This window comes from Salvelinus alpinus, chromosome 11, assembly GCF_045679555.1.
Source record: "Salvelinus alpinus chromosome 11, SLU_Salpinus.1, whole genome shotgun sequence".
Taxonomy (NCBI): domain Eukaryota; kingdom Metazoa; phylum Chordata; class Actinopteri; order Salmoniformes; family Salmonidae; genus Salvelinus; species Salvelinus alpinus.
Window position 1 is genome coordinate 14,585,728 of NC_092096.1, and position 24,653 is coordinate 14,610,380.

Genomic DNA, 24,653 nt, shown 5'->3' on the forward strand with positions numbered 1-24,653 from the left:
TAATTTAGAGAGTACTGTATTGTGCACATTGTGCGAACTCACTGCACACCCCTCTCTACTCCTTCTCCAATGCAGAATAATTAATATTCAATAACAATTTTTAGACAGTAACCTACTATACTCAGGGTATGAGTAATAGGAATTGATATTCAATAAACCAGTGAATAAGAGAACATTTTGCCAAAATAAGCATAAACGTCATGTTTATACATAATTGCATGTACCCCAAACAAAACACCACTGTCATTCAAACAATTTGGCAATATTTGTAATAGAAAATGTGATAACTAGATTATTGGCCCCAGATGTGACGTTTTCTGCTTTCCTGTTTGCATTTTGTCTAGTTCAGGTCGATCGGTGGAGGAGGTGGTCTGGAAAATGGCTGACGGAGTTGACCACATCGACATCTACGCCGATGTTGAAGAGGATTTCAACCAGGTATGCAAACCGTTACATTTGTTTAAATCCTACAACGTTATAGACATATTTGTGGTTTGCCCTATGATTTATATTCGCTAAAATGCTTATTGAAAGTTAAACCGAGCTATCTGGCGTCCGATGAGACCTGCACAAGCGTTGCCTGTATTCGCCGCAGCGTTTTTGAATTGCAACTACGCAAGAGCTTTTCAAATATTAAAAAAATAGTAACGTGGATGTTGTGTACGTCTTAGTTTTATGTCTGTTGGCTAATGTATACATTTGATAGGTAAATATGTTTCACTTTGCAAGCCAACGTGGTCGTTCCATTGTTAACGACAGAAGCTTGTTTTACTGGAGGCGAAGTGGCGGGGAAGGCCTCGCACAACACACAAAAAAAACGTGGCCTGGTTTGTCGTCGTGCGCTAACATTATATTGGTATTCAACTACCTAGTTACACATTGCCGTGTAACTGTTTAGCTAATAGTATAAAACAGTAGGGACTGTTTGCTAATAACGAGTTTTTGTAGTTTGTGTGTCGTTTCCCTCCGGTCGGCGACTGTTTTTAAAAAGGTTGTTGCCCTCTCGGCGTCACTCCCCCTGCTTGCTGGCTAGGCTAAAGTTAGCAATTATGTTGATGTTGGTCGTTTTTTTCTCTAAAAGCAAACAACGTATTCAAGATACCATGTTGCACAAACATTAATCATTTTGTTAATTTTTTATCAATTGCATTTCTAAATCTGATATTTGTTATTTTTCTGTATTTTTGTTAATGCCAAATGGAAATCCTATTCAAATCAAACTTAATTTGTAACATGCGCCGAATACAACAATTGTAGACTTTACCATGAAATGCTTACTTACAAGCCCTTAACCTGACAGTGCAGTTCAAGAAGAGTTACGATGGAAATGCTATTCGTTTTGAGATTAGTTTGATTCTCATTGATTAATCACATAGGACTTGTTATCTCTGGTTGTAAATTTACGATATTTGACCCAGTTCTCACACAAAAATGCAGAAATCTATGGTTTCGCATTTCAGCTTTGTGCAAAGATTGCCAGCTGCACTCTGATGCAGTGTGTGTAGACTGAAGTGTTGTGTATGCAGGGGTTGGTCATACTTGCTGAGTCTTTTCAATGTCCATCTGTGCACTTTAAAGGGATATTTAAAAAAATTTCAAAGTCATAATCTCCAGAGCAGTGTCCATTTGTACTGAACAAATTGTACTGAACAAATCTGCATATTGAAAACACTCATTTGGATGTTTTACTTATCCACATTCTGTGTTGTTGACTCAAAGCAAAGTAACCTGATAGTGTTTGTTAGGACCTCATTAGCACGGGGACTGTCCAAAATATTATACTGTTGGACTGAAAATAACCAGTTTTAGGCAACAAACTGTTACTGTTGAAATGTTGGCTAGATAATGTGGCTCACATTGTTTGGCTATTCAGGTGTGCAATAATGTCTGCATCTTTTGTATTTCATGTCCTGAATATCACAAATTGTGTAACTGCAAAACGGCTAAGACCTCATTCTCCTCTCTGACTGCCACACCTGTTAAAGCATGTTGTTGGGCTCATTCCAGATCGTCTTTGTTGATATCGCTGTAGGACCCAACATTGACACGAAGGAACAAAGAGTTTTAAAGACATTCTGGAGCACAACTATTGATTGACTGACTGTGATGTAAGGTTGACCTATTGTGTTCCTGTGTTCCCACAGGAATCAGACTACCCTGCCCATGACCAGATAGACTTGTATGACGATGTTATCTCTCCTTCGGCAAATAATAACGGAGACGCACCTGAGGACCGGGACTACCTGGACAACCTACCCCCACCTGCTGGCTCCGAGGGGAACAAGAGCACCCCGCCCAACGTAGTTTACACGTACACTGGCAAGAGGATCGCCCTGTACATAGGCAATCTCACATGGGTAGGTTATGGGTTTGGATAAGAGCGTCTGCTGAATAACAAAGATGAATATAAACGGGCCAGGTACTTAGACCCAGATTAAGCTTACTTCGGGAGTTAAAAAGCGTGCTCAGTGGGTCTTTGAGAATTGCCGTTGGAAGTGTTTTCTTTTAGTCCAGAGATGGGCTTAGTCGGGGTCAGGGACACCAGCCCTTCATGTGCATCAATGATGTAATGGGTCTTGATGTAAAAAAGTGCCTCCCCTTTCCAGTGGACAACAGACGAAGATTTGACAGACGCCATTGGATCAATAGGCATTAAGGATCTGCTGGAGATCAAGTTCTTTGAGAACAGAGCCAACGGCCAGAGTAAAGGGTGAGCTTTCTCCTTGCCTTTCATGATCCCTCATATTACACTCTGACACTCTGAGCAGACAGTGAGTTTTTTTGTGGATGACTTTCCTAATACCTTTTGAACTACACACAAGTAGTTAGTTTTACTCTGAGCTTCATTTATTTCATTATTTTAAAGAGATAAACAGAAAAAATATCCCAAATAAAAGCCAGAAGGAAAGAGAGAGATAGTGACTTGGTCCCGTTATGCCCTGGTGTGTCCCATTAGGTTTGCCCTGGTGTGTGTGGGCTCAGACACGTCCTCTAGGAAGCTACTGGACCTGCTGGCTAAACGGGAGCTACACGGACAGAACCCCATTGTTACCCCCTGCAACAAGCAGTCCCTCAGCCAGTTCGAGATGCAGTCTCGGAAAAGTAGGTGAACCTGCGTGCCTCCCACGGGGATGGGCAACTAGAGTTAGTTATCTGTTTTTTCTGCACGGTTTAATGATAAGGTAGGTCTCTGATAACCTGGGAAGACCCAAATACTCTGAAGCACACCCAAGTATTTGGGGCTTGAATCTGCCTCTGCTGTCAATGCAGAAATTCCAGAAAAATAGTTTATACATTTGATTAATAACTACATTTATTTGAATAAATACATTGATTTAGTGAACTAATTAGAGTTTTAGCGCTCAGAACTACCTAATTGGGTGAGCACAATGAGTTGGGGATTTGAATGTTCTCTCCGCCCTCTTCTTTCCCTTTATGCCCAGGTACATCGGGTGGGCAGATGTCCGGCGATGGGAAGGCGGGACCCCCCACCATGGGCCCCCGCGGTGGCTTCCCCATGGGCATGGGTAGGGGCCGAGGCCGCTTCCCTGGCCCTCCTGGCCCTGGAGGAGAGCGCTTCCCTGGGCCCATCGGACCCGGAGGGCCACCACCACACTTCCCAGGTGAGTACTCTTCCCGTTCCAGCAGTCGGGTCGGTCCGTTCACACGGCTCTCGGCTAAAACCAGGGTGTCTGCTGGTTCTTAAAGCCTGTCTTAAGTTGATTTATAACTCTTAAAGTATCTTAAATTCAGTTTTCAAAGGTCTTAAAAAATGTGACAGAGATGACTACAGTGTTTGTTATATTGTGCTGTTGCTTAATTGTTGACACTTGGCAAAAAAAAAAATCTAAACAACGGAACGTCAAATAATACTGGAGGCCACTTTCAAGATGTTGGAGAGAGCTATCCAACCACATGTTTTTAAATCGACTTACTGTTAACCCGTAAGTCTAAGCCGGGGGGTGGGGTTCTACTAAGCTATATGGAATTGTTTTAAGAAGGTCATACTAAAGATCATTTTACTATACTGAACGAAAATAAACGCAACATGCAAGAATTTAAGATTATTCCGAGTTACAGTTCATATAAGGAAATCAGTCAATTGAAATATATAAATTAGGCCGTAATCTATGGATTTCACATGATTAGGTATCCATTGGTCACAGATACCTAAACAAAATGGGCCTCGGGATCTCGCCATGGTATCTCTGCATTCAAATTGCCATCGATTTAAAATGCAATTGGGTTTGTTGTCCGTAGCTTATGCCTGCCTATACCATAACCCACCGCCAACATGGGGCAATCTGTTCACAAAGTTGACGTCAGCAAACCGCTCGCCCACACAAAGCTATACACGTGTTCTGCGGTTGTGAGGCCGGTTGGACGCACTGACAAATTCTCTAAAATGACGTCGAGGGTGGCTTATAGTAGAGAAATTAACGTTCAATTGTCTAGCAACAGCTCTGGTGGACGTTAAAGATAAACTTCTCCTTAATGCAACCGCTGTGTCAGATTTCAAAGAAGCTTTACAGCGAAAGCACACCATGCAATAATCTGAGTACAGCGCTCAGCCACCAAAACAAGCCATACAGATACCCGCCATGTTGTGGAGTCAACAAAAGTCTGAAATAGCGTTATAAATATTCACTTACCTTTGATCTTCATCGGAATGCACTCCCAGGAATCCCAGTTCCACAATAAATGTTTGTTTTGTTCAATAAAGTAAATCTTTATGTCCAAATACCTCCTTTTTGTTCGCGCGTTTAGTTCACCAATGCGCGGACTCTAAGTCCAGACAAAGTCAAAAAAGTTCCATTACAGTTCGTAGAAACATGTCAAACGATGTATATAATCAATCTTTAGGATGTTTTTATCATAAATCTTCAATAATGTTTCAACCGGACAATTCCTTTGTCTTTAGAAAGGAGAGGGAACGGCGCTCGTGCTCACGGCCGCGCGCGATAAACAACTCATAGCTTTCAACTGAGCCACCCACTCTGACTGGTCTTATTCGCTCCCCTTTCACCATAGAAGCCAGTCTTTAGAACAACGTTCAAAAGACTGTTGACATCTAGTGGAAGCCTTAGGAAGTGCAACATGACCCCATTCACACTGTATATTGGATAGGCAATCACTTGGAAAAACTACAAACCTTAGATTTCCCACTTCCTGGTTGGATTTTTCTCAGGTTTTCGCCTGCCATATGAGTTCTGTTATACTTAGACATCATTCAAACAGTTTTAGAAACTTCAAAGTGTTTCCTATCCAAATCTACTAATAATATGCATATTTTAGCTTTTGGGCCTGAGTAGCAGGCAGTTTACTCTGGGCATGCTTTTAATCTGAACGTGAAAATACTGCCTCCTAGCCAGAAGAGGTTTTAATGCAGTCAGCATGCCAATTGCACGCTCCCTCAACTTGAGACATCTGTGGCATTGTGTTTTAGTGGCCTTTTGCCCCCGGTGTTATGATCATGCTGTTTAATCAGTTTCTTGATATGCCACACCTGTCCAGTGGATGGATTATCTTGGAAAACAAGAAATACTCACTAACAGGGATGTAAACAAATTTGAGAGAAATATATATTTTTTTAGTTTATGAAACATGGGACCTACAATTTACGTGTTGCGTTTTATATTTTAGTTAAGTGTATTTGCTTTTGAATTTTAAGACCACTTGAAGTATCAAAATATATAGCAACATTTTGGGGGGATTAACGTTTTTATTTGGCCTTACTGCTATTAGTTTAATGCAAACGCATTGAATACGATTCACTGCATGGAACAATAGATAGTAGTAGACTCCCAAACTCTAAAGGAAGTTTGTTCTGATGTCTGTCCTATAACATTTAGCTCCTTATTTTTGGCACTAAACAGTCTAGTCTCTGTCATTCTAATCCCAGTCTAAACTGAGGGGGTCTACTAAACTATATGAAATTGTTTTAAGAAGGTATTACCAAGGATTAATTTTGCTCTTTTAATATTTTTTTATCTAAAATAATTTGAACATTTGGCCGTACTGTTATTAGCCCATACAAATGCACTGATTAAAACTAGGACAGCCTCAGGTTATTGTGAGTGTAACAATTATTTCTCAACTGTCAATACAGATGAAATAACACCACTTTACAGAGTATGTCATTGAGATGATGTCACAGCAGAGTGGGCCAATAACACCACTTTACAGAGTATGTCATTGAGATGATGTCACAGCAGAGTGGGCCAATAACACCACATTACAGAGTATGTCATTGAGATGATGTCACAGTGGAGCGGAGTGGGCCAATAACACCACTTTACAGAGTATGTCATTGAGATGATGTCACAGTGGAGCGGAGTGGGCCAATAACACCACTTTACAGAGTATGTCATTGAGATGATGTCACAGTGGAGCGGAGTGGGCCAATAACACCACTTTACAGAGTATGTCATTGAGATGATGTCACAGTGGAGCGGAGTGGGCCAATAACACCACTTTACAGAGTATGTCATTGAGATGATGTCACAGTGGAGCGGAGTGGGCCATTCCGTAGCTTATATAGGTCTACCGATGGAGAGTTTCTGTAGGACATTACATTTACTGTTAAATCAATTGCATGGCTATCTAACAGCAATATCATATTTAGAGTTAGCGAATCTAGCTAATGTGTTTTGAGTTCCTCCTTCCTCAGGTGGTGAATAGCCTAGGCCAATGGGTACAAAAAACATTCAGGCTAATTAATCTCTAAAGATCCAAATGTATATCTGATTATTCTGGATCCTATTTTGACATGTTGCACATGAAAATATAACCATCATGCCGTTCCCTGAACAAATAGATGAAATGGCCAACTTATTTTATGTCTGTCTTGGTACTGGAAAAACAGCCAGTCCTAAAAAAGACTACTTTTTGCCAACATGGGCTCATTTCTGGAGGGGAATGTTAGCAGCTGTGGCAGACCTCAAAATAACTATTAAATAGCGTTCCAAGTGGCATTAAAAAGGTTGTTTAAGTCTTAAATTCAACTAAATGGAACCGGCAGATACCCTGAAAAACAGTACACCGGAAAGGAAGCCCATTTTAATTGGTTAAATTTAAACCGTGCCCTGACTACAACCAATGAAATGGCTTCCTTGCTGGTGTACTGTTTCTGCTGTAAGCGGTGTGAATGGATCTTCCACTGACAGCCAGGCCAGTACTGTTGCTGTTATGCACTGAACTGAAGATGGGTCCTCCTGTCTGTGTATTATCCTGTCTTCCACGTGAGCGTATGTGGAAAGGATTGGACGCACCAACTACCATCTCTCTACACATTTGTCCGTTTCAATACAGTCTGACTGTTCTCTGTCCCCTTGCTTTCAGAAGTTGAGTGAAGTACTTGGATTGGGGGGGGGGGGGGGTATTCAACATTTGTTTTATCCAGTTTTGCCCCTGTCTTTACCCCCCTTCAGATAAAAAAAACTCACCTTCTTTTTGCTTTGGCAACTTCTTCCTGTGTTGCTAGCTGCGCTGCTGCCATTGGCCGAATGGCCAGTGAGGTCACTGTGGCACCAGCCTTGTTGTGATTGTGTTTTTCTCCCACTAGGGTCGGGGATGAGGCCACCTGAACTCATTAACCATAGACACCAAGAAGGCCACCTGATGGATATGAATTTCAATTGCTTCCCGCCGGGACGTGATGGGAATTGGCGACCCAGAGGTGAAATGCCTCGACTCCTGTTGACAACAGTGCTAGGGTTGGCAAATTTCCCCAAATCTTCCCAAAAATCCCAGATTTTCCATAAATCTCAGTTGGAGGATTTATGTAATCCGCAGGGAATTTACTGCGATGGAATCTTCCAACCTGGAATTTTGGGGAATTTTGGTCATGTTTTGGATTTTTGCAACCCTTCAGTGCTAATGTACTAAATAAGAATGATTACCCCTCTCCCCCCTTTTACATGTTCTCTTTATTAAGGCCTCTGTCTGTGGAGTCCTGGGCTGACTGACTGGCTGGCTGACCAAGCCTCTTTATTAAGGCCTGTCTCTCTGTCTATGGAGTCCTGGGCTGACTGACTGGCTGGCTGACCAAGCCTCTTTATTAAGGCCTCTGTCTGTGGAGTCCTGGGCTGACTGACTGGCTGGCTGACCAAGCCTCTTTATTAAGGCCTCTGTCTGTGGAGTCCTGGGCTGACTGACTGGCTGGCTGACCAAGCCTCTTTATTAAGGCCTCTGTCTGTGGAGTCCTGGGCTGACTGACTGGCTGGCTGACCAAGCCTCTTTATTAAGGCCTCTGTCTGTGGAGTCCTGGGCTGACTGACTGGCTGGCTGACCAAGCCTCTTTATTAAGGCCTGTCTCTCTGTCTATGGAGTCCTGGGCTGACTGACTGGCTGGCTGACCAAGCCTCTTTATTAAGGCCTCTGTCTGTGGAGTCCTGGGCTGACTGACTGGCTGGCTGACCAAGCCTCTTTATTAAGGCCTGTCTCTGTCTGTGGAGTCCTGGGCTGACTGACTGGCTGGCTGACCAAGCCTCTTTATTAAGGCCTGTCTCTCTGTCTGTGGAGTCCTGGGCTGACTGACTGACTGGCTGACCAAGCCTCTTTATTAAGGCCTGTCTCTCTGTCTGTGGAGTCCTGGGCTGACTGACTGGCTGGCTGACCAAGCCTCTTTATTAAGGCCTGTCTCTCTGTCTGTGGAGTCCTGGGCTGACTGGCTGACCAAGCCTCTTTATTAAGGCCTCTGTCTGTGGAGTCCTGGGCTGACTGACTGGCTGGCTGACCAAGCCTCTTTATTAAGGCCTCTGTCTGTGGAGTCCTGGGCTGACTGACTGGCTGGCTGACCAAGCCTCTTTATTAAGGCCTGTCTCTCTGTCTATGGAGTCCTGGGCTGACTGACTGGCTGGCTGACCAAGCCTCTTTATTAAGGCCTCTGTCTGTGGAGTCCTGGGCTGACTGACTGGCTGGCTGACCAAGCCTCTTTATTAAGGCCTGTCTCTCTGTCTATGGAGTCCTGGGCTGACTGACTGGCTGGCTGACCAAGCCTCTTTATTAAGGCCTGTCTCTCTGTCTATGGAGTCCTGGGCTGACTGACTGACTGGCTGACCAAGCCTCTTTATTAAGGCCTGTCTCTCTGTCTATGGAGTCCTGGGCTGACTGACTGTCTGGCTGGCTGACCAAGCCTCTTTATTAAGGCCTGTCTCTCTGTCTATGGAGTCCTGGGCTGACTGACTGGCTGGCTGACCAAGCCTCTTTATTAAGGCCTGTCTCTCTGTCTATGGAGTCCTGGGCTGACTGACTGGCTGGCTGACCAAGCCTCTTTATTAAGGCCTGTCTCTCTGTCTATGGAGTCCTGGGCTGACTGACTGACTGGCTGACCAAGCCTCTTTATTAAGGCCTGTCTCTCTGTCTATGGAGTCCTGGGCTGACTGACTGTCTGGCTGGCTGACCAAGCCTCTTTATTAAGGCCTGTCTCTCTGTCTATGGAGTCCTGGGCTGACTGACTGGCTGGCTGACCAAGCCTCTTTATTAAGGCCTCTGTCTATGGAGTCCTGGGCTGACTGACTGACTGGCTGACCAAGCCTCTTCTCCCCCTCTCACACTATAAGTCCTGGTTTATTGATCATTCTGTCTTAACTGTCAATCTTTATATGCTGTGTTGCTTGTTCTGTTTCTATTGCTGTTCTGACAGAGTGGCTGTCCAGCACTCCTGAAGCTAGACAACACAATGAGTATAGAAGGGGTGTCTTGGATGGCTGACCTCTTACCATCCAGACCAGTCAGTCCTGCCTGCTCCATACCAAGCTGGTCTTTCCAGCCATCCAGACCAGTCAGTCCTGTCTGCTCCATACCAAGCTGGTCTTTCCAGCCATCCAGACCAGTCTGTCCTGTCTGCTCCATACCAAGATGGTCTTTCCAGCCATCCAGACCAGTCAGTCCTGCCTGCTCCATACCAAGCTGGTCTTTCCAGCCATCCAGACCAGTCTGTCCTGTCTGCTCCATACCAAGCTGGTCTTTCCAGCCATCCAGACCAGTCAGTCCTGTCTGCTCCATACCAAGCTGGTCTTTCCAGCCATCCAGACCAGTCTGTCCTGTCTGCTCCATACCAAGCTGGTCTTTCCAGCCATCCAGACCAGTCAGTCAGTCCTGCCTGCTCCATACCAAGCTGGCCTTTCCAGCCATCCAGACCAGTCAGTCCTGTCTGCTCCATACCAAGCTGGTCTTTCTAGCCATCCAGACCAGTCTGTCCTGTCTGCTCCATACCAAGCTGGTCTTTCCAGCCATCCAGACCAGTCAGTCCTGCCTGCTCCATACCAAGCTGGTCTTTCCAGCCATCCAGACCAGTCAGTCCTGTCTGCTCCATACCAAGCTGGTCTTTCCAGCCATCCAGACCAGTCAGTCCTGTCTGCTCCATACCAAGCTGGTCTTTCCAGCCATCCAGACCAGTCAGTCCTGTCTGCTCCATACCAAGCTGGTCTTTCCAGCCATCCAGACCAGTCAGTCCTGCCTGCTCCATACCAAGCTGGTCTTTCCAGCCATCCAGACCAGTCAGTCCTGCCTGCTCCATACCAAGCTGGTCTTTCCAGCCATCCAGACCAGTCAGTCCTGCCTGCTCCATACCAAGCTGGTCTTTCCAGCCATCCAGACCAGTCAGTCCTGTCTGCTCCATACCAAGCTGGTCTTTCCAGCCATCCAGACCAGTCAGTCCTGCCTGCTCCATACCAAGCTGGTCTTTCCAGCCATCCAGACCAGTCAGTCCTGCCTGCTCCATACCAAGCTGGTCTTTCCAGCCATCCAGACCAGTCTGTCCTGTCTGCTCCATACCAAGCTGGTCTTTCCAGCCATCCAGACCAGTCAGTCCTGTCTGCTCCATACCAAGCTGGTCTTTCCAGCCATCCAGACCAGTCTGTCCTGTCTGCTCCATACCAAGCTGGTCTTTCCAGCCATCCAGACCAGTCAGTCAGTCCTGCCTGCTCCATACCAAGCTGGTCTTTCCAGCCATCCAGACCAGTCAGTCCTGTCTGCTCCATACCAAGCTGGTCTTTCTAGCCATCCAGACCAGTCTGTCCTGTCTGCTCCATACCAAGCTGGTCTTTCCAGCCATCCAGACCAGTCAGTCCTGCCTGCTCCATACCAAGCTGGTCTTTCCAGCCATCCAGACCAGTCAGTCCTGTCTGCTCCATACCAAGCTGGTCTTTCCAGCCATCCAGACCAGTCAGTCCTGCCTGCTCCATACCAAGCTGGTCTTTCCAGCCATCCAGACCAGTCAGTCCTGCCTGCTCCATACCAAGCTGGTCTTTCCAGCCATCCAGACCAGTCAGTCCTGTCTGCTCCATACCAAGCTGGTCTTTCCAGCCATCCAGACCAGTCAGTCCTGCCTGCTCCATACCAAGCTGGTCTTTCCAGCCATCCAGACCAGTCAGTCCTGCCTGCTCCATACCAAGCTGGTCTTTCCAGCCATCCAGACCAGTCAGTCCTGCCTGCTCCATACCAAGCTGGTCTTTCCAGCCATCCAGACCAGTCAGTCCTGCCTGCTCCATACCAAGCTGGTCTTTCCAGCCATCCAGACCAGTCAGTCCTGCCTGCTCCATACCAAGCTGGTCTTTCCAGCCATCCAGACCAGTCAGTCCTGCCTGCTCCATACCAAGCTGGTCTTTCCAGCCATCCAGACCAGTCAGTCCTGCCTGCTCCATACCAAGCTGGTCTTTCCAGCCATCCAGACCAGTCAGTCCTGCCTGCTCCATACCAAGCTGGTCTTTCCAGCCATCCAGACCAGTCAGTCCTGCCTGCTCCATACCAAGCTGGTCTTTCCAGCCATCCAGACCAGTCAGTCCTGCCTGCTCCATACCAAGCTGGTCTTTCCAGCCATCCAGACTTGTCTGTCCTGATACTCGGCCTACTGGTTCTTGGCTTTCATTGCTAATATCTGGCAAAATCTAAAATGTTGGTCTCGCTAAATCTTTAATTTTGATTCACAGGACACCAAAGGTGGGTTGCACCAACATGGTATAAATTAATCTCGGATTAGAGCTAATCTAGGGTTATAATTAATCTAGGGTTATAATTAATCTCGGCCCGTTACAGCATGTTCCATAACGTCATCATTCGTCCCAAGGCTGGGCATATCACAAGCCCTAATTCAATTGTTGTACAAATTGGGAACGTAAATAGCCTACTAATAATGAGTTAAATTATTATAAAACTCAACAGGATTCAAACTGTCTCTAATTTATACTCTGAGGAACTGTCGTTTTGGTCTCTCCACAGTAGATATGCTGCCATTTTATCAGTTAAACCACCTCAAGTGGCATCTCCAATCTTACTTTTTTTTTTATGATTTAATTTAACTAGGATTAATTTAAAACCGAGGTTTAAAATTTGGTGCAACAAGATGAGTAGAAAAACATTGATTTAACCCAGTTTAAGAGTTGATGCAGCCCAGCCCTTGTGTCAAACAGTCAGAGAGATGTAAATGTGGTCCTTCACGTTGTACAACGTCAGAATTCACGGCTTCTGTTTGAATCCTTTGTGTGTTGCTAAGCTTTAACTTTGATCCCACTAAGTCAAGGTGGCCGCCAAGGCAGTGACTGAAACATAGAGGATCACACATTATCCACATCTTCTCACCAACACGTCATGCAACTTAAAATGTCACAATTCCTATCCAGAAGTCATCAAACCCAAGCTAAGACATTTGCTGCAGTACTTGAGTTCCCTGTTTGTGGTCTCTGGATTCCAAGAACTGCTCGGTGCCCTCTACTGACACTGGGAACTGCTCGGTGCCCTCTACTGACACGGGGAACTGCTCGGTGCCCTCTACTGACACGGGGAACTGCTCGGTGCCCTCTACTGACACGGGGAACTGCTCGGTGCCCTCTACTGACACTGGGAACTGCTCGGTGCCCTCTACTGACACTGGGAACTGCTCGGTGCCCTCTACTGACACTGGGAACTGCTCGGTGCCCTCTACTGACACTGGGAACTGCTCGGTGCCCTCTACTGACACTGGGACACCACAATGGTTTAATTTGCTTTCAAACAGTTGGTAGTGAATCCAAACTCAAGACGGTTCTGTTTTGTGTTTCTGTGTTCCAGGCGGTATGCAGGGCCCACCTCGACCCCCTCTTGGGCCTCTAGGTCCCCCTGGTCCCCTAGGCCCCCCTCCCCCAGGACAGGGCCTCCCCCCTCCCATGCAAGGCCCCCCCAACCGTGGCGACCGCCCCCCACCCCCGGTCATGTTCCCCGGCCAGTTCGGCCAGCCCCCCATGGGTCCTCTCCCCCCTGGCCCTCCCCCACACGGCTTCGGCCCTCCTCTTGGCCCCCCACCCCCCCAACAGGGCCCCCCACCCCCTGGTCATTTCCCTCCTCGCCCCCCTGGTCCCCTTGGACCGCCTCTGGCCCTCGCTCCCCCACCACACATGACCGGGCCCCGACCTGGAGGTCCCCCACCGGCACCCCATGTCAACCCAGCGTTCTTCCCTCCTCCTGGGGGTCCTAACAACATGGGGGGCCCTCCTGGAGGAGACGGCAGGGGCCCCAACGGGCCCAACGACCCCTATGGACGGCCACCTCCATATGACCGGGGTGACTTCGGACCCGCCGGCAGGTAATATAACCCAACGGGATCATGACATCACGTACTGCCAGTTCTACAGAAAGTCAGTTGTTTCCCTCCTCCTCCTCCTCTTCTTCATTGGTTCTGTTCCAACCTCCTTTACTGTACTCTAGATGATGGTTCGTGTTTGAAGAAAACTGATCTATTGAATGTCAGATACTGCCAGTTTTAGTCAGAATTTATTTCAGTATGTAGAACAGCTGTGGTAGAAGCAACACAAGGAAATAATCCGACACCTTGTAATTATAGCACTGTCAGGTTCCCTTGGCAACAGTCCGTCATCGTGTGTGTTTGTGTGGGGGCGTCTTTTAAAAGGGGGGTCTTTTACCTTGGGTATTTTGACTAAGAAGCGTGGTTTCTTTAGTGACCCTCCTGAATCTCCCTTCCTCCCTCCCTCCCTCCCTCCTCTGGCTGCCTACAGTAACCAGCGTCCCCCGCTAATCTGTGAGTTTGACCTCAGGGCCCCCCTGCCCCGCGGCTGCCCAGACCCCTGGATTAACGAGGGGTTGGTCGATCTGAAAAATGGCGGCCAGCACTTGCACAATGCGAGTGACCCAGGGTTAGTAGAAATACTGCCAGACCGCTGAAGGAACATTAGGAACTAGCTTCCCCTGTAATGACCTGGTGCCTGGCTTTGTTGCATTTTGAGAGTGGATGCTTGTTGTGGTTGATGGATTGGCCGAGCTACGATTTTGATAAGCGTTAGTAAACTGTGTGGTGTGTTGTTGTGTATTTCCTTAGATTAGCTAGTTATCAGTGGTGTTAATTCCCACAGGCTTGGATAACGTGGTTTGCATCTGCTGTGTAGTTTTTAGTTGTCCATTAACTGTGTGTGTTCCTTGACTCGTCTGATTGTCTCACCCCTCTGTTTTTCTCAATCTCTCTGGCTCTTGATCAATTTCTCGGTTTTCTTGCAACCTCGCAAAATTCATTGGCGGAGAACAGCCATGGTCCCTCCCCTCTGACCTTCTCCTCCAATGACTTTTGAGAAGGCGAGGAGTTAGGAAAGACCCATTGGAAAAAAATTGCGTTTCCTTCCTCTTAAACGTCCTCTTTCCTGTATCTGGTGGTTCTGAGTTTGTCGTTGAGTTTGAATACTTTTTTGTTTGTTGGATATTGACGCTGTCTCCTTCCTGCTTGTCTCTGTCCCAGGGAGATGGAGTCGGCGAGGACACCGCTGAGCGAGGCAGAGTTTGAGGAGATCATGAACCGGAACAGAGCCATCTCCAGTAGTGCCATCTCTAGGGCGGTGTCAGATGCTAGCGCTGGTATGGATCATGCCCTAAACACACACCTCACAAGTACTACAACACACTACAGAGGGGCTGAACACACACACACACACACACACACTTTATGTGCTGCTTGTAGATTGTATTGCGTACTTTCACAAGTGACCCTTATCTAAGTGTCTGAGCTATACCCTGTGATGTTAATGTCTTCCTTTCTCCATTAGCTGACTATGGCAGTGCCATAGAGACTCTGGTGACGGCCATCTCTCTGATCAAGCAGTCTAAGGTGTCTGCTGACGACCGCTGTAAAGTTCTCATCAGCTCTCTACAGGACTGTCTCCACGGCATCGAGAACAAGTCCTACGGCTCTGCCTCCAGGTAAATACAACCTCTTCCTCGTTCTCCTGTGGTTCCTGTTGGGGGGGGGGTCAGTTCCATTTCAATTCAGGGAGCACACAGAAATTCGAAATCTTCTTGAATTTTAAAATGGTTTACTTTCTGAATTGACTGGAATTCTAAGGGAATTTAGAGATTTATTTTGTAAATTATTATTATAATTTAAAAAAATTGACTCCAACCCTGGTTGTTATAATAGACAACTGAGAGAAGTGATATGAATGAATTGAAGGTGTCTGATAATTCAGGGTGATGTTCAGTACCTGCTAGTCATTATGCTTATATTCCTGTATTATTCTGTTGTTATTGACTAGGAATGGTGTTGATCTGTTTTTACCAACTTTAGTGGAATGTACTTATTATAAAACGCTCTGGGTAATATTGTCTTAAATGTAACTGATTGACAGATTTAAAGTGTTACTGACAGTTGTATTGGTGACGTCATTGTTTATGATATTATTGATGGTTTTGGCCGATGGACAGACATGCTTTGGCGGTTGGTTAAGAGTTTGATGTATGAATGTAAGTTCTGCCCCCAAAAGACGCGAGAGGTCGAGGGAGCGTGACCACAGCCGATCCCGGGAGAAGAGCCGGCGCCACAAGTCCCGTAGCCGCGACCGCCACGAGGACTACTACCGCGAACGCAGCCGGGAGAGAGAACGGCACCGCGGGGAAAGAGAACGTGAACGCGAACGTGACCGTGAGAGGGAGTACCGACATCGTTAGTGGAGGTGTGTATGCCCGTTCAAACTCCTCACCCGTAACGGTCTCACCACTCTTCTCCCTCAGCTTAATGCAGGCCACGGGCCAGGTCGCTACGGCCCACAACAAGAGGCCCAGAGCGGGACATGACGCGCCCTACGGAGCCTACGGTAGGTGGAGGTGGTAGGTAAGACATTGTTCCATCACCTGTAGTCTTGACCAGTACGGACTCATTGCTGCTATGTGTGTATTTATATAATTTGTCTGAAACTTGTTGTAGGTTTTGACTGTATTTTACTTTCATCCTTTGAACGTTGACTGTGTCGTCAGGCTTCTACTGCATGTGTGTTGTAGGGGAGGTTTTACATGTAAGCCCTGCTAAGCTTGAAAATGTTTTAAATCTCTGAAGTTGAAAAAGTACTTTATATGACCAATGATCAACACCTGTGAAAGGTTGTAAAATATTCTAATTGTTTATTGAAGGGTTTCTCTGACACTGATGCCACAATGTGCCAAGAAATGATTAGTGTACATTTTGCCGTTGTCAAGGTTGAAATCTGTGACTGTACAACTTAAGGGGGTTGTATGAGTTGTTTTGTAGGCCACCAAAATGATGAACAAACTGTAGGTGGTTCTGAGTCTTATTAACTTGAGGTAATGGTTACATGCAAATTTAAAATGTCTAAACTATTTTAAAACCACTGTCAGTTCTCTAACCTATAGTATAAGTCTAAGGTATGGTTTTAGGGATAAAAAAAATTGAAGGATTTTGGTATATCGTCTGTGAACTTGAACAAATGTCTTTGCCATATTTTTTATTTTATCGCGCTGAAATTGATGGTCTTGGAACAAAATCATTTTGTTATTGTTTTTGTATAATTAATGGCATTGCTATCAAGCTGGTAAAATGTTTTGTCTATATTAATTAATTAACGGTCAACAAGAATGTGGTAACTAGGTAACTAGTTCGCTATGTCTCCTGTAGCAGAGTTGGTCTTCACTCTAAAGCCCCATTTTTGTAAAACAGACCATTTTGAGTGTTGCTACTGCTCTTGGTACTGTTAACACAAGATTAACACGGTTTTTACCTTTTACATATATAATTTCTTTATGTGCCATTTTTTATTTTGTTGAGTATGTTCCCTAACGTTGAAGGATTGAGTTCCAAAAAATGTTGGCTCAGGTTTTGATCCATTTTGTATACCTTGATGGTAACATAGGGTTATACATGATGTTATATTTATATACATACTTCATGGCAATGTAGGGCCCTATAAAATCCACGTTGTGGAGAACGAGGACAGAACCACAGAATCCAGACATTAAAACAAGAATTAATCAATATTCAATAATGTTAATAGGAAATCAACTAAAGGGAATTGAAGCTAGTGGGGCGTCGACTAAATGTGTTGAAGCTAGTGGGACGTCGACTAAATGTGTTGAAGCTAGTGGGGCGTCGACTAAATGGTGTTGAAGCTAGTGGGACGTCGACTAAATGGTGTTGAAGCTAGTGGGGCGTCGACTAAATGGTGTTGAAGGTAGTGGGACGTCGACTAAATGGTGTTGAAGCTAGTGGGACGTCGACTAAATGGTGTTGAAGCTAGTGGGACGTCGACTAAATGGTGTTGAAGCTAGTGGGACGTCGACTAAATGGTGTTGAAGCTAGTGGGACGTCGACTAAATGGTGTTGAAGCTAGTGGGACGTCGACTAAATGGTGTTGAAGCTAGTGGGACGTCGACTAAATGGTGTTGAAGCTAGTGGGACGTCGACTAAATGGTGTTGAAGCTAGTGGGACGTCGACTAAATGGTGTTGAAGCTAGTGGGACGTCGACTAAATGGTGTTGAAGCTAGTGGGACGTCGACTAAATGGTGTTGAAGCTAGTGGGACGTCGACTAAATGGTGTTGAAGCTAGTGGGACGTCGACTAAATGGTGTTGAAGCTAGTGGGACGTCGACTAAATGGTGTTGAAGCTAGTGGGACGTCGACTAAATGGTGTTGAAGCTAGTGGGGCGTCGACTAAATGGTGTTGAAGCTAGTGGGACGTCGACTAAATGGTGTTGAAGCTAGTGGGACGTCGACTAAATGGTGTTGAAGCTAGTGGGGCGTCGACTAAATGTATCCAAGATTATCATAAAATATGAATGAAATGCATCAGTGGTTCTTATTTTTCTTTTAACTTTCTGAAGATGAAACGTCACAGGAATGTCTGTCTGTGTGTCCGCGATTGTCCACCACTTTTGTTAAGCCGTTAGCGATGATGCTAATATAATGACAACAGTCTTCTGGTAGATGGGAAGGTTTTCCCATAAACCTTCTCGGTTAAACATAGGCTTCTCTGTAGTTAACATTTACATGGCAGAATGGTATCAGGATTATTTGCATAAATCCGCTGGCCATTTGTTTAGCAAACTCTGCAATTACATGAGTGCTACAGAAACATCGCTAACCAAACAGGGACGCTTGCTGGTGCACAGTTGAATTAAAGGGTAACTACACCCAAAAATTACAAATGTTGGTCTCCTGAAGTTTAAACATGGTTGTGTACTTAGAACATCCAATATATATAAAACGGAATTAGGCAGGGGGAAAAATTGATTTTATAGGGCCCTAGCAATGTCTGTTGGCCTGTAAATTTTAGGTCAATTTGATTACTTTTCATCCCTTAATACTGGGCATCACATTGTGCTGATCCTGTAAACAAATAAGAAAACGACAGAAATATTTTTGCAAGAGGTACAGTACTTGAAAAGATGCTGAAATTATCAATCAATACAGGTACATCACTTATCTGATATTTCAATGAGTACTAAAGAATGATCACTATTGTCCACAATTCAATGGCAGCCATTTTGTTAATGTGGATATTTTAGGTTTCAAATGGTTCACCTATTTGAAGTGGATCTCAAGATTTCACTGTCGGTTGTGTTGTTTTTAGGCTGTAGTTTTGAAATAGACGGCCAGACAATTTTGACATGGTACCTTGGCAAATATCTTGTAGGAATTGAAGGTGAATGGGTGTTTCACTGAAATGGCATAGTCAAGAAAATAATGTTGTATTTGTCCTATTTTTAAATGGGTTGATGCTCACTCAAATTTTAATGTTGACGTTGTAAATCCCAATAGTGATTTGAATGTATACCCCAAAATCTGATTGTATTACCGTTTACTTATATATAGTATTTTGTATTGGATTGGTTGGTTTGCTGATTAGGGACTCCATGCTTGCATTAAATGGGATAACTCCTTTGAATGTACATGTTCGATTAAGTAACTTCTCTGTATTTTTTCCCCCCATTATTAAACGGCAATAGCATTTTGTTAAATTATTCAAATAAATGTAATACTTTTAATAATACAACTGATAAATCATTCTAAAAAATCTTAGTTTTTGGTCATTACTTTTTAAATCACAAGGGAACAAACCTAGGAGGGGTTACTTTATTATCCTGTACAGTCCTGTTTGTCTCACTTCACGGTAAAAGGAAATGCTTTGATCTATGCTTTACTACCTGTCAATCTATGTTCACAGATCTCAACATTGTTTCATTTAGCGTTGGGATTATATGTGCCCATTACAGGGAAGAAATGACTAGCTATTTTTCCAATTTGTCTATAGGTGTCAGTGATGTTTTGCAGGCATGGAGAAAGCAGCCCTGATTTCCTGATAACATATTTCTGCTGCTGTTATAACTGTTCCTCTCTCTCTCTGGTGTCTTCATCCTTCAAAACTACACATCATGTGGTTCTTGCAACTCTCATTGGTGTCCACAACATCTCAAGAAGGTTCATTTTGATGAATGTTCAACCACTTTAAACTCTTTCAATGTCTCCTGCAGAAATAGACTGCAGGAAGTTAGTACCAGGTCTTTTGAGAGAGAAACTTGCAACTGGTCACATTCTTTAATCCATTAGTTATAATTATAATATATTTTTAGTGTTGTGAGAACATGTCTTGATGATGCTGTGGTTCCTTTGAGATGCTCAATGGATCTGAAATGATTGTGCGGAGGGTGATGGGACATCTGTTCAATGAAATGTTGGTAGTATTAACTTTTTAAATGTGATATTGCCCAACTATGCACCATGTAAATACACTCATTGAGCCGTACCTGGCTTCAATTTAAGTTGCATAAAAATGATATTGATTAACAATTAAACTAATAATTACTACTAGGCTATTAACTATAGTTTATTTTTAATGGAAATTGTCATTGACAACCAAAACGTACAGCATATTCCTTTACCTGGTGTATGAGTTTGGAAAATGTCTGGGGTGATCTATGAACTGAAATATTAACGAATGGTTATGTGGTTTGCAATTCCAATGAATTGTCAGTGTAATGTAGATCCTGTGCTTGCCAGGCTCTAGCTTTGAGAGGTGTGTTTCAGACTGCTGATATGAGTGTAGGGATACGAGTGTTTTTATACATTCATCCTGATGTAATGCTACTATTCCTCTATGTAAATCTGACCATGTTTGTCCTCTGTTTTTCCCAGTGCTCCCGGCCCAGTTTATCCCCCCCCCCCCCCCCCCAAATGTTATCTAATTGGATTTCACCTGTCGGATAGGTTTAAATGCATAGCTGTAGAATGACTAGAACGAGGTTCTGCATTCAAGTCAATGAATCGTCTGTTCTATTTATTATTTCTATGTGTTTAAATCCTATCCAATAGGTGAAAAACTATGCCCTTCGTCACCTCTTAGAATAGGGGACCAATCCCAAACCGGCCGCTTGGACCTTTTGGTCTTATGGACTTGTTGAAAATCTGAGAGGATTTGATAGGTGGAATTCTCACATTACTTCCACCTATCAGAGGACAAGGTAGACTTAATACCTTATTGCGTCCTTCTGTGAAATCCTCTAAAGATATTGAGAAGTATGTACGGTCTAAGGGTTGGGATTGAGCCTTCTGTAGACACCATCTTGTGCCCATGCACTTTCAGATTAGATTATAACATGTTTTGTGAGCACCCACAACAGGTTTATCCTATCCACACAAATTGATTGTAAACCTTCTCTGAAATGAGTTGAGTACTTAGCGCATGACACATTTGAAAACATACTAAATTCAGATCTCAACGGTATAGCAGGGTCAGCCATTGTGGGCACTACGTTGTTCTTACTCACTGTAATGTGGAATCACTCTCTGACAAGTTGACTACCATTAGAAAGAGCAGTACCTGCATGTGTTTTGTGTCCTCTGTGTGTGTGTGTGCTGTAAAATTAGAGGGGGTGTATGACACAAACAACAAACTGTATATTGTTGGGCTGCCCCAAACCAAACTCCACCCTTCGTTTTCACACATTTCAGCCCACGGAAGAGGACAGGGACGAGGACGCCTCGTCACAACCAGCAGGCCCTACTTCAGGATCGCCTTGTCAACTAGTCCCCCCCCTCTGTCTGTGTCTCCATGGTTACCAGGGGACTGACTACCTGGGATTCGCTCACAGCTGTGTAAGGCTATAAGTAGTGTTCTTTAAAATCATACTCATGGTATAAAAACTACTCCACAGCTATTTTTATTTTACTGACATTTTTATTTGATGTGAACGAAAAAATTATTACCTACCTGTGTTGACCGGCTTCTTCAAGCTTTGCGAAAATAACAAATTACTACATTTGCCTGCTCTATTCCAAAACGGACAACTTTTGACTGCTATAATGTGTACATTTTGTCAGGTTAGAGTTGATTTTACAGGGAGTTTTTTTTTGTTTGGTTCATTTCCTCTCGTGCCCCTCCCTACTTTTCTCGTTAGGATAATGTTTGTAAATGTCTCTGCTTTGAATATTAAAATAGATTCTGTGTTGTAATAAACTGTTTACTGGGGTTTTGACACTTAATAATAATTTACATGTGTACGTTGTTGCCTGCATACATTTTTCATGTTGAATTTTACGAAATAGTTGTTTTAAATTGACTCTCACTTAAGTTGCCAAGTTGTGCTCTTATTGGCCAAATGAAGCACAGTTGACCAATAGGTTGTATTTGTCCTGATGCCCAGAAGGAGTGAAATCTGACTGAATTTAGCGTAGCTACTTTTGAATTGAATGATCATGTGACAGATATTTTAATCTTTGACTTATTAGTTTGTTCTAAAAGTTCTACTTAAAATGTGGCTACTTGTTTGGCGAACATTTGTTTTTAGTAGCCGTATACTACTGTATGCCATTTGAATACCAAAAGTGAAAATCAATGTCTTGGCTAACTGATGGCGAACTGATTTTAGAGGTATTCGGGACTTGATTATATTGGGCAAAACTTTAGTTTTATTATTTTTTTTATTTCTTGATTATTATTTTTTCATTCATGTTACCAGGAAGTTCATTCCAAGGGTTCATTACCCTAATATTGACACAAGTAGAACAAATTATTCACTTAAATGGAATTATTTTAGTGATAGATAAAACTTCACAGATCTGGACAATACTACTACTGTGAACAGAATTAGTCCCTTGTCTGCAAACGTGTGCTCTGATTGGCTGGCTGATGTACTGCACTGATTTCTTATTGAGTTGCTTGTCTCACTGGTTTAGGCCAGTGAGGGTTGTGGTAGCCTGGTCCCAGATCTGTATATATTTTGGCTGAGTCTTGACTCGTTGTCCTGCCTACATTGAATGGCAATAACAATGCTAGCCAGAGTAGTTGGCTAAAACGCATACAGACCTGAGCGGTGTACTACGAAGCAGGACCAACGCGTTAGCCAGCTAATTTGCTTAAATATTCTGAATTAACTTTTAGATTTTTTTTGGAATGGAAGCTTGACTCAACCAAAAACACGTCTAAGTTCAGCTTTCTTAATGAACCAGAAAGTCAAATGTTATTTCTGGTTGTTTATCAACGTTAGCTGTCTAATGCGTGGATCCTGTTTTGTAGGATACCCTTCTGGGACCAGGCCAAGGGGCTGGGTTTAGTAAATGGTTGATTACAGTAGTAATGAGGGTCTGGGACAAGGCTGAGGGTCTAGGTGTCGTAAATGGATGGGGATTACAGTAAGAAGAGTATTTAAGTGAGGTGTCCATTTTGTAAAGCATGAGAGCACAATCCTTCCCTGGCTTCTCAGGGTCTGTGCACGGACTGGTCTGCCAGATTGAATTAACTGATATTGATGCCTGTTTTAAGGCGGTAATACCTACCTCTCTACTCCCATGTATTTTCTAAATGGCCCTGAGACTTAGTGGTGCTCTCCTGCTTGCATTGCCACGCTAAAAGATATTTGGGTTATTGTGGCATGAATCATTCACTGAAACCACTGCTTCAGTCAACTTAACATTTTTTAAATATTACTGGTTAGACTTTACATCCAACTATTGGCACAAAAATATCTCCCAAGTTTTTAATCAATATTGCCCACTAGCTACAAAGAGCATTTTGAGGACTTTACAATGTGTTTGACATGGAATGTTATTGGATGGAACTAGTAAAGTTCTCCTTCAGGTAAAGTTAGCATGACGGACACTTCGTTTTTTATACGTGGGACTTTTGTATTGTATAAATGCACTGAGGTATTGAATATGTTGTAAAGCATTCATAATGCTCTATGTAGCTATTATACCATGTTTATTGTGCTAATGGATAGGTTATGAATGCTTTGTTACCTATTCGCAGATCATTGCGAATTGCTTTCTAGCCCAACGTCTTTTCAAACCGGTTGAATATTTGAATAGAGCTGATTTGAAACTGGTTTGATACGTCATTACTGTACATATATACGCAGTCGACAAGTGTTACCCATACTCAATTAGTGTTGTCATTTTGTACATATAATAATGCATCCATCTTAGATATTACCTTGAAATAGTTTTTACAAACAGATCCAAGGTTTTTACCTGATCAGTTTATCGGACGTTGTCAGGAAGTTGAACTTTAAGGGGCACTGTCTTGTTTTGAGTGTTTTTCAATAAACTAGTTTTCTTCGTCTTTGACGTCGGGTCTTCGTGAACCATTAGGCCAAATATTACTGTCCCTGACATTGCTGATTTGGTTTAATCAAATGTACACTTAATCAATAGAATGCAATGTATATAAAGGATGGAATAAGACCGTAGGATATTACTGAGGTCTGTGTAGTTTTTTTTTTCTGTTTTGTGAAAATATTGTACTGGTCTAATTTCATCAACAAAACTTAAAACATTTTTTTTCCTCAGGTATGATTGACACGATAAAAAAGGGAAACTAGTTATAGGCCCTTCAAGGCTCTTGGTTATCTTTATTATAATTTACTCATAGTTACACTTACACCAAATGCTGAATTGTACATTAGGCTGTAGTTCTTTTTGCCCTTATTTAATTTACAGCTCCATGACATTCACCCAAAGGTAAGTCGTCGGTTCCAGATCCATGAAGAATGACGGAATGCAATTTTTTCTGAAGTAGTAGCTATTCAATATACTTAATGTGTTCCTCTTCGCATTATAGCAAAGTAAGGAAATAAACTGCTGGAACTACAATTTACATATGGATAATTATCAAATATACAAGATAAATGTCTCAACCAGGCTGATTATTACACTATGCAGACTAAAACACTCAATGTGTGTTTCAGATTATATTGCTATTTTAATTATATGATTTATTAGATAGAATATTTGCATTAAGAATAAAGGCAGTAGGTTCTCTGAGCTTGTAACGTTACCACCATGTGCCTTCTCTAAAAAATTAATAAAATAATCGAAACTACATTGTGACTCCATTTACTCTGTTTATTACTTGAAGACATGAGGCTATTGGATATATTTGTGAAAATTGCA

At 43.6% G+C, this 24,653-nt stretch overlaps 2 protein-coding genes across 8 annotated transcripts in view; one reads left to right on the forward strand and one right to left on the reverse strand.

Moving 5' to 3' along the window:
• Positions 1-24,653, reverse strand: part of cct2 (chaperonin containing TCP1, subunit 2 (beta)) — a 50,708-nt gene that overhangs the window by 14,254 nt on the left and 11,801 nt on the right. The gene's annotated exons all lie outside the window — the stretch shown is intronic.
• Positions 290-23,828, forward strand: LOC139533622 (cleavage and polyadenylation specificity factor subunit 6-like). Of its 7 annotated transcripts, none has more exons than XM_071331789.1 (12): positions 290-438; positions 2,145-2,357; positions 2,607-2,710; positions 2,957-3,102; positions 3,444-3,623; positions 7,565-7,678; positions 13,051-13,561; positions 13,992-14,129; positions 14,723-14,838; positions 15,027-15,180; positions 15,726-15,929; positions 21,216-23,828. In XM_071331789.1, the coding sequence occupies exons 1-11, from the start codon at positions 379-381 to the stop codon at positions 15,922-15,924; spliced, it is 1,935 nt and encodes a 644-aa protein (XP_071187890.1). In that variant the 5' UTR covers positions 290-378; the 3' UTR covers positions 15,925-15,929; positions 21,216-23,828. The 7 variants fall into 7 exon arrangements, with proteins under 7 accessions (XP_071187890.1, XP_071187891.1, XP_071187893.1 ...); XM_071331790.1 differs by having other exon boundaries at positions 15,741-15,929; XM_071331792.1 differs by lacking the exon at positions 13,992-14,129.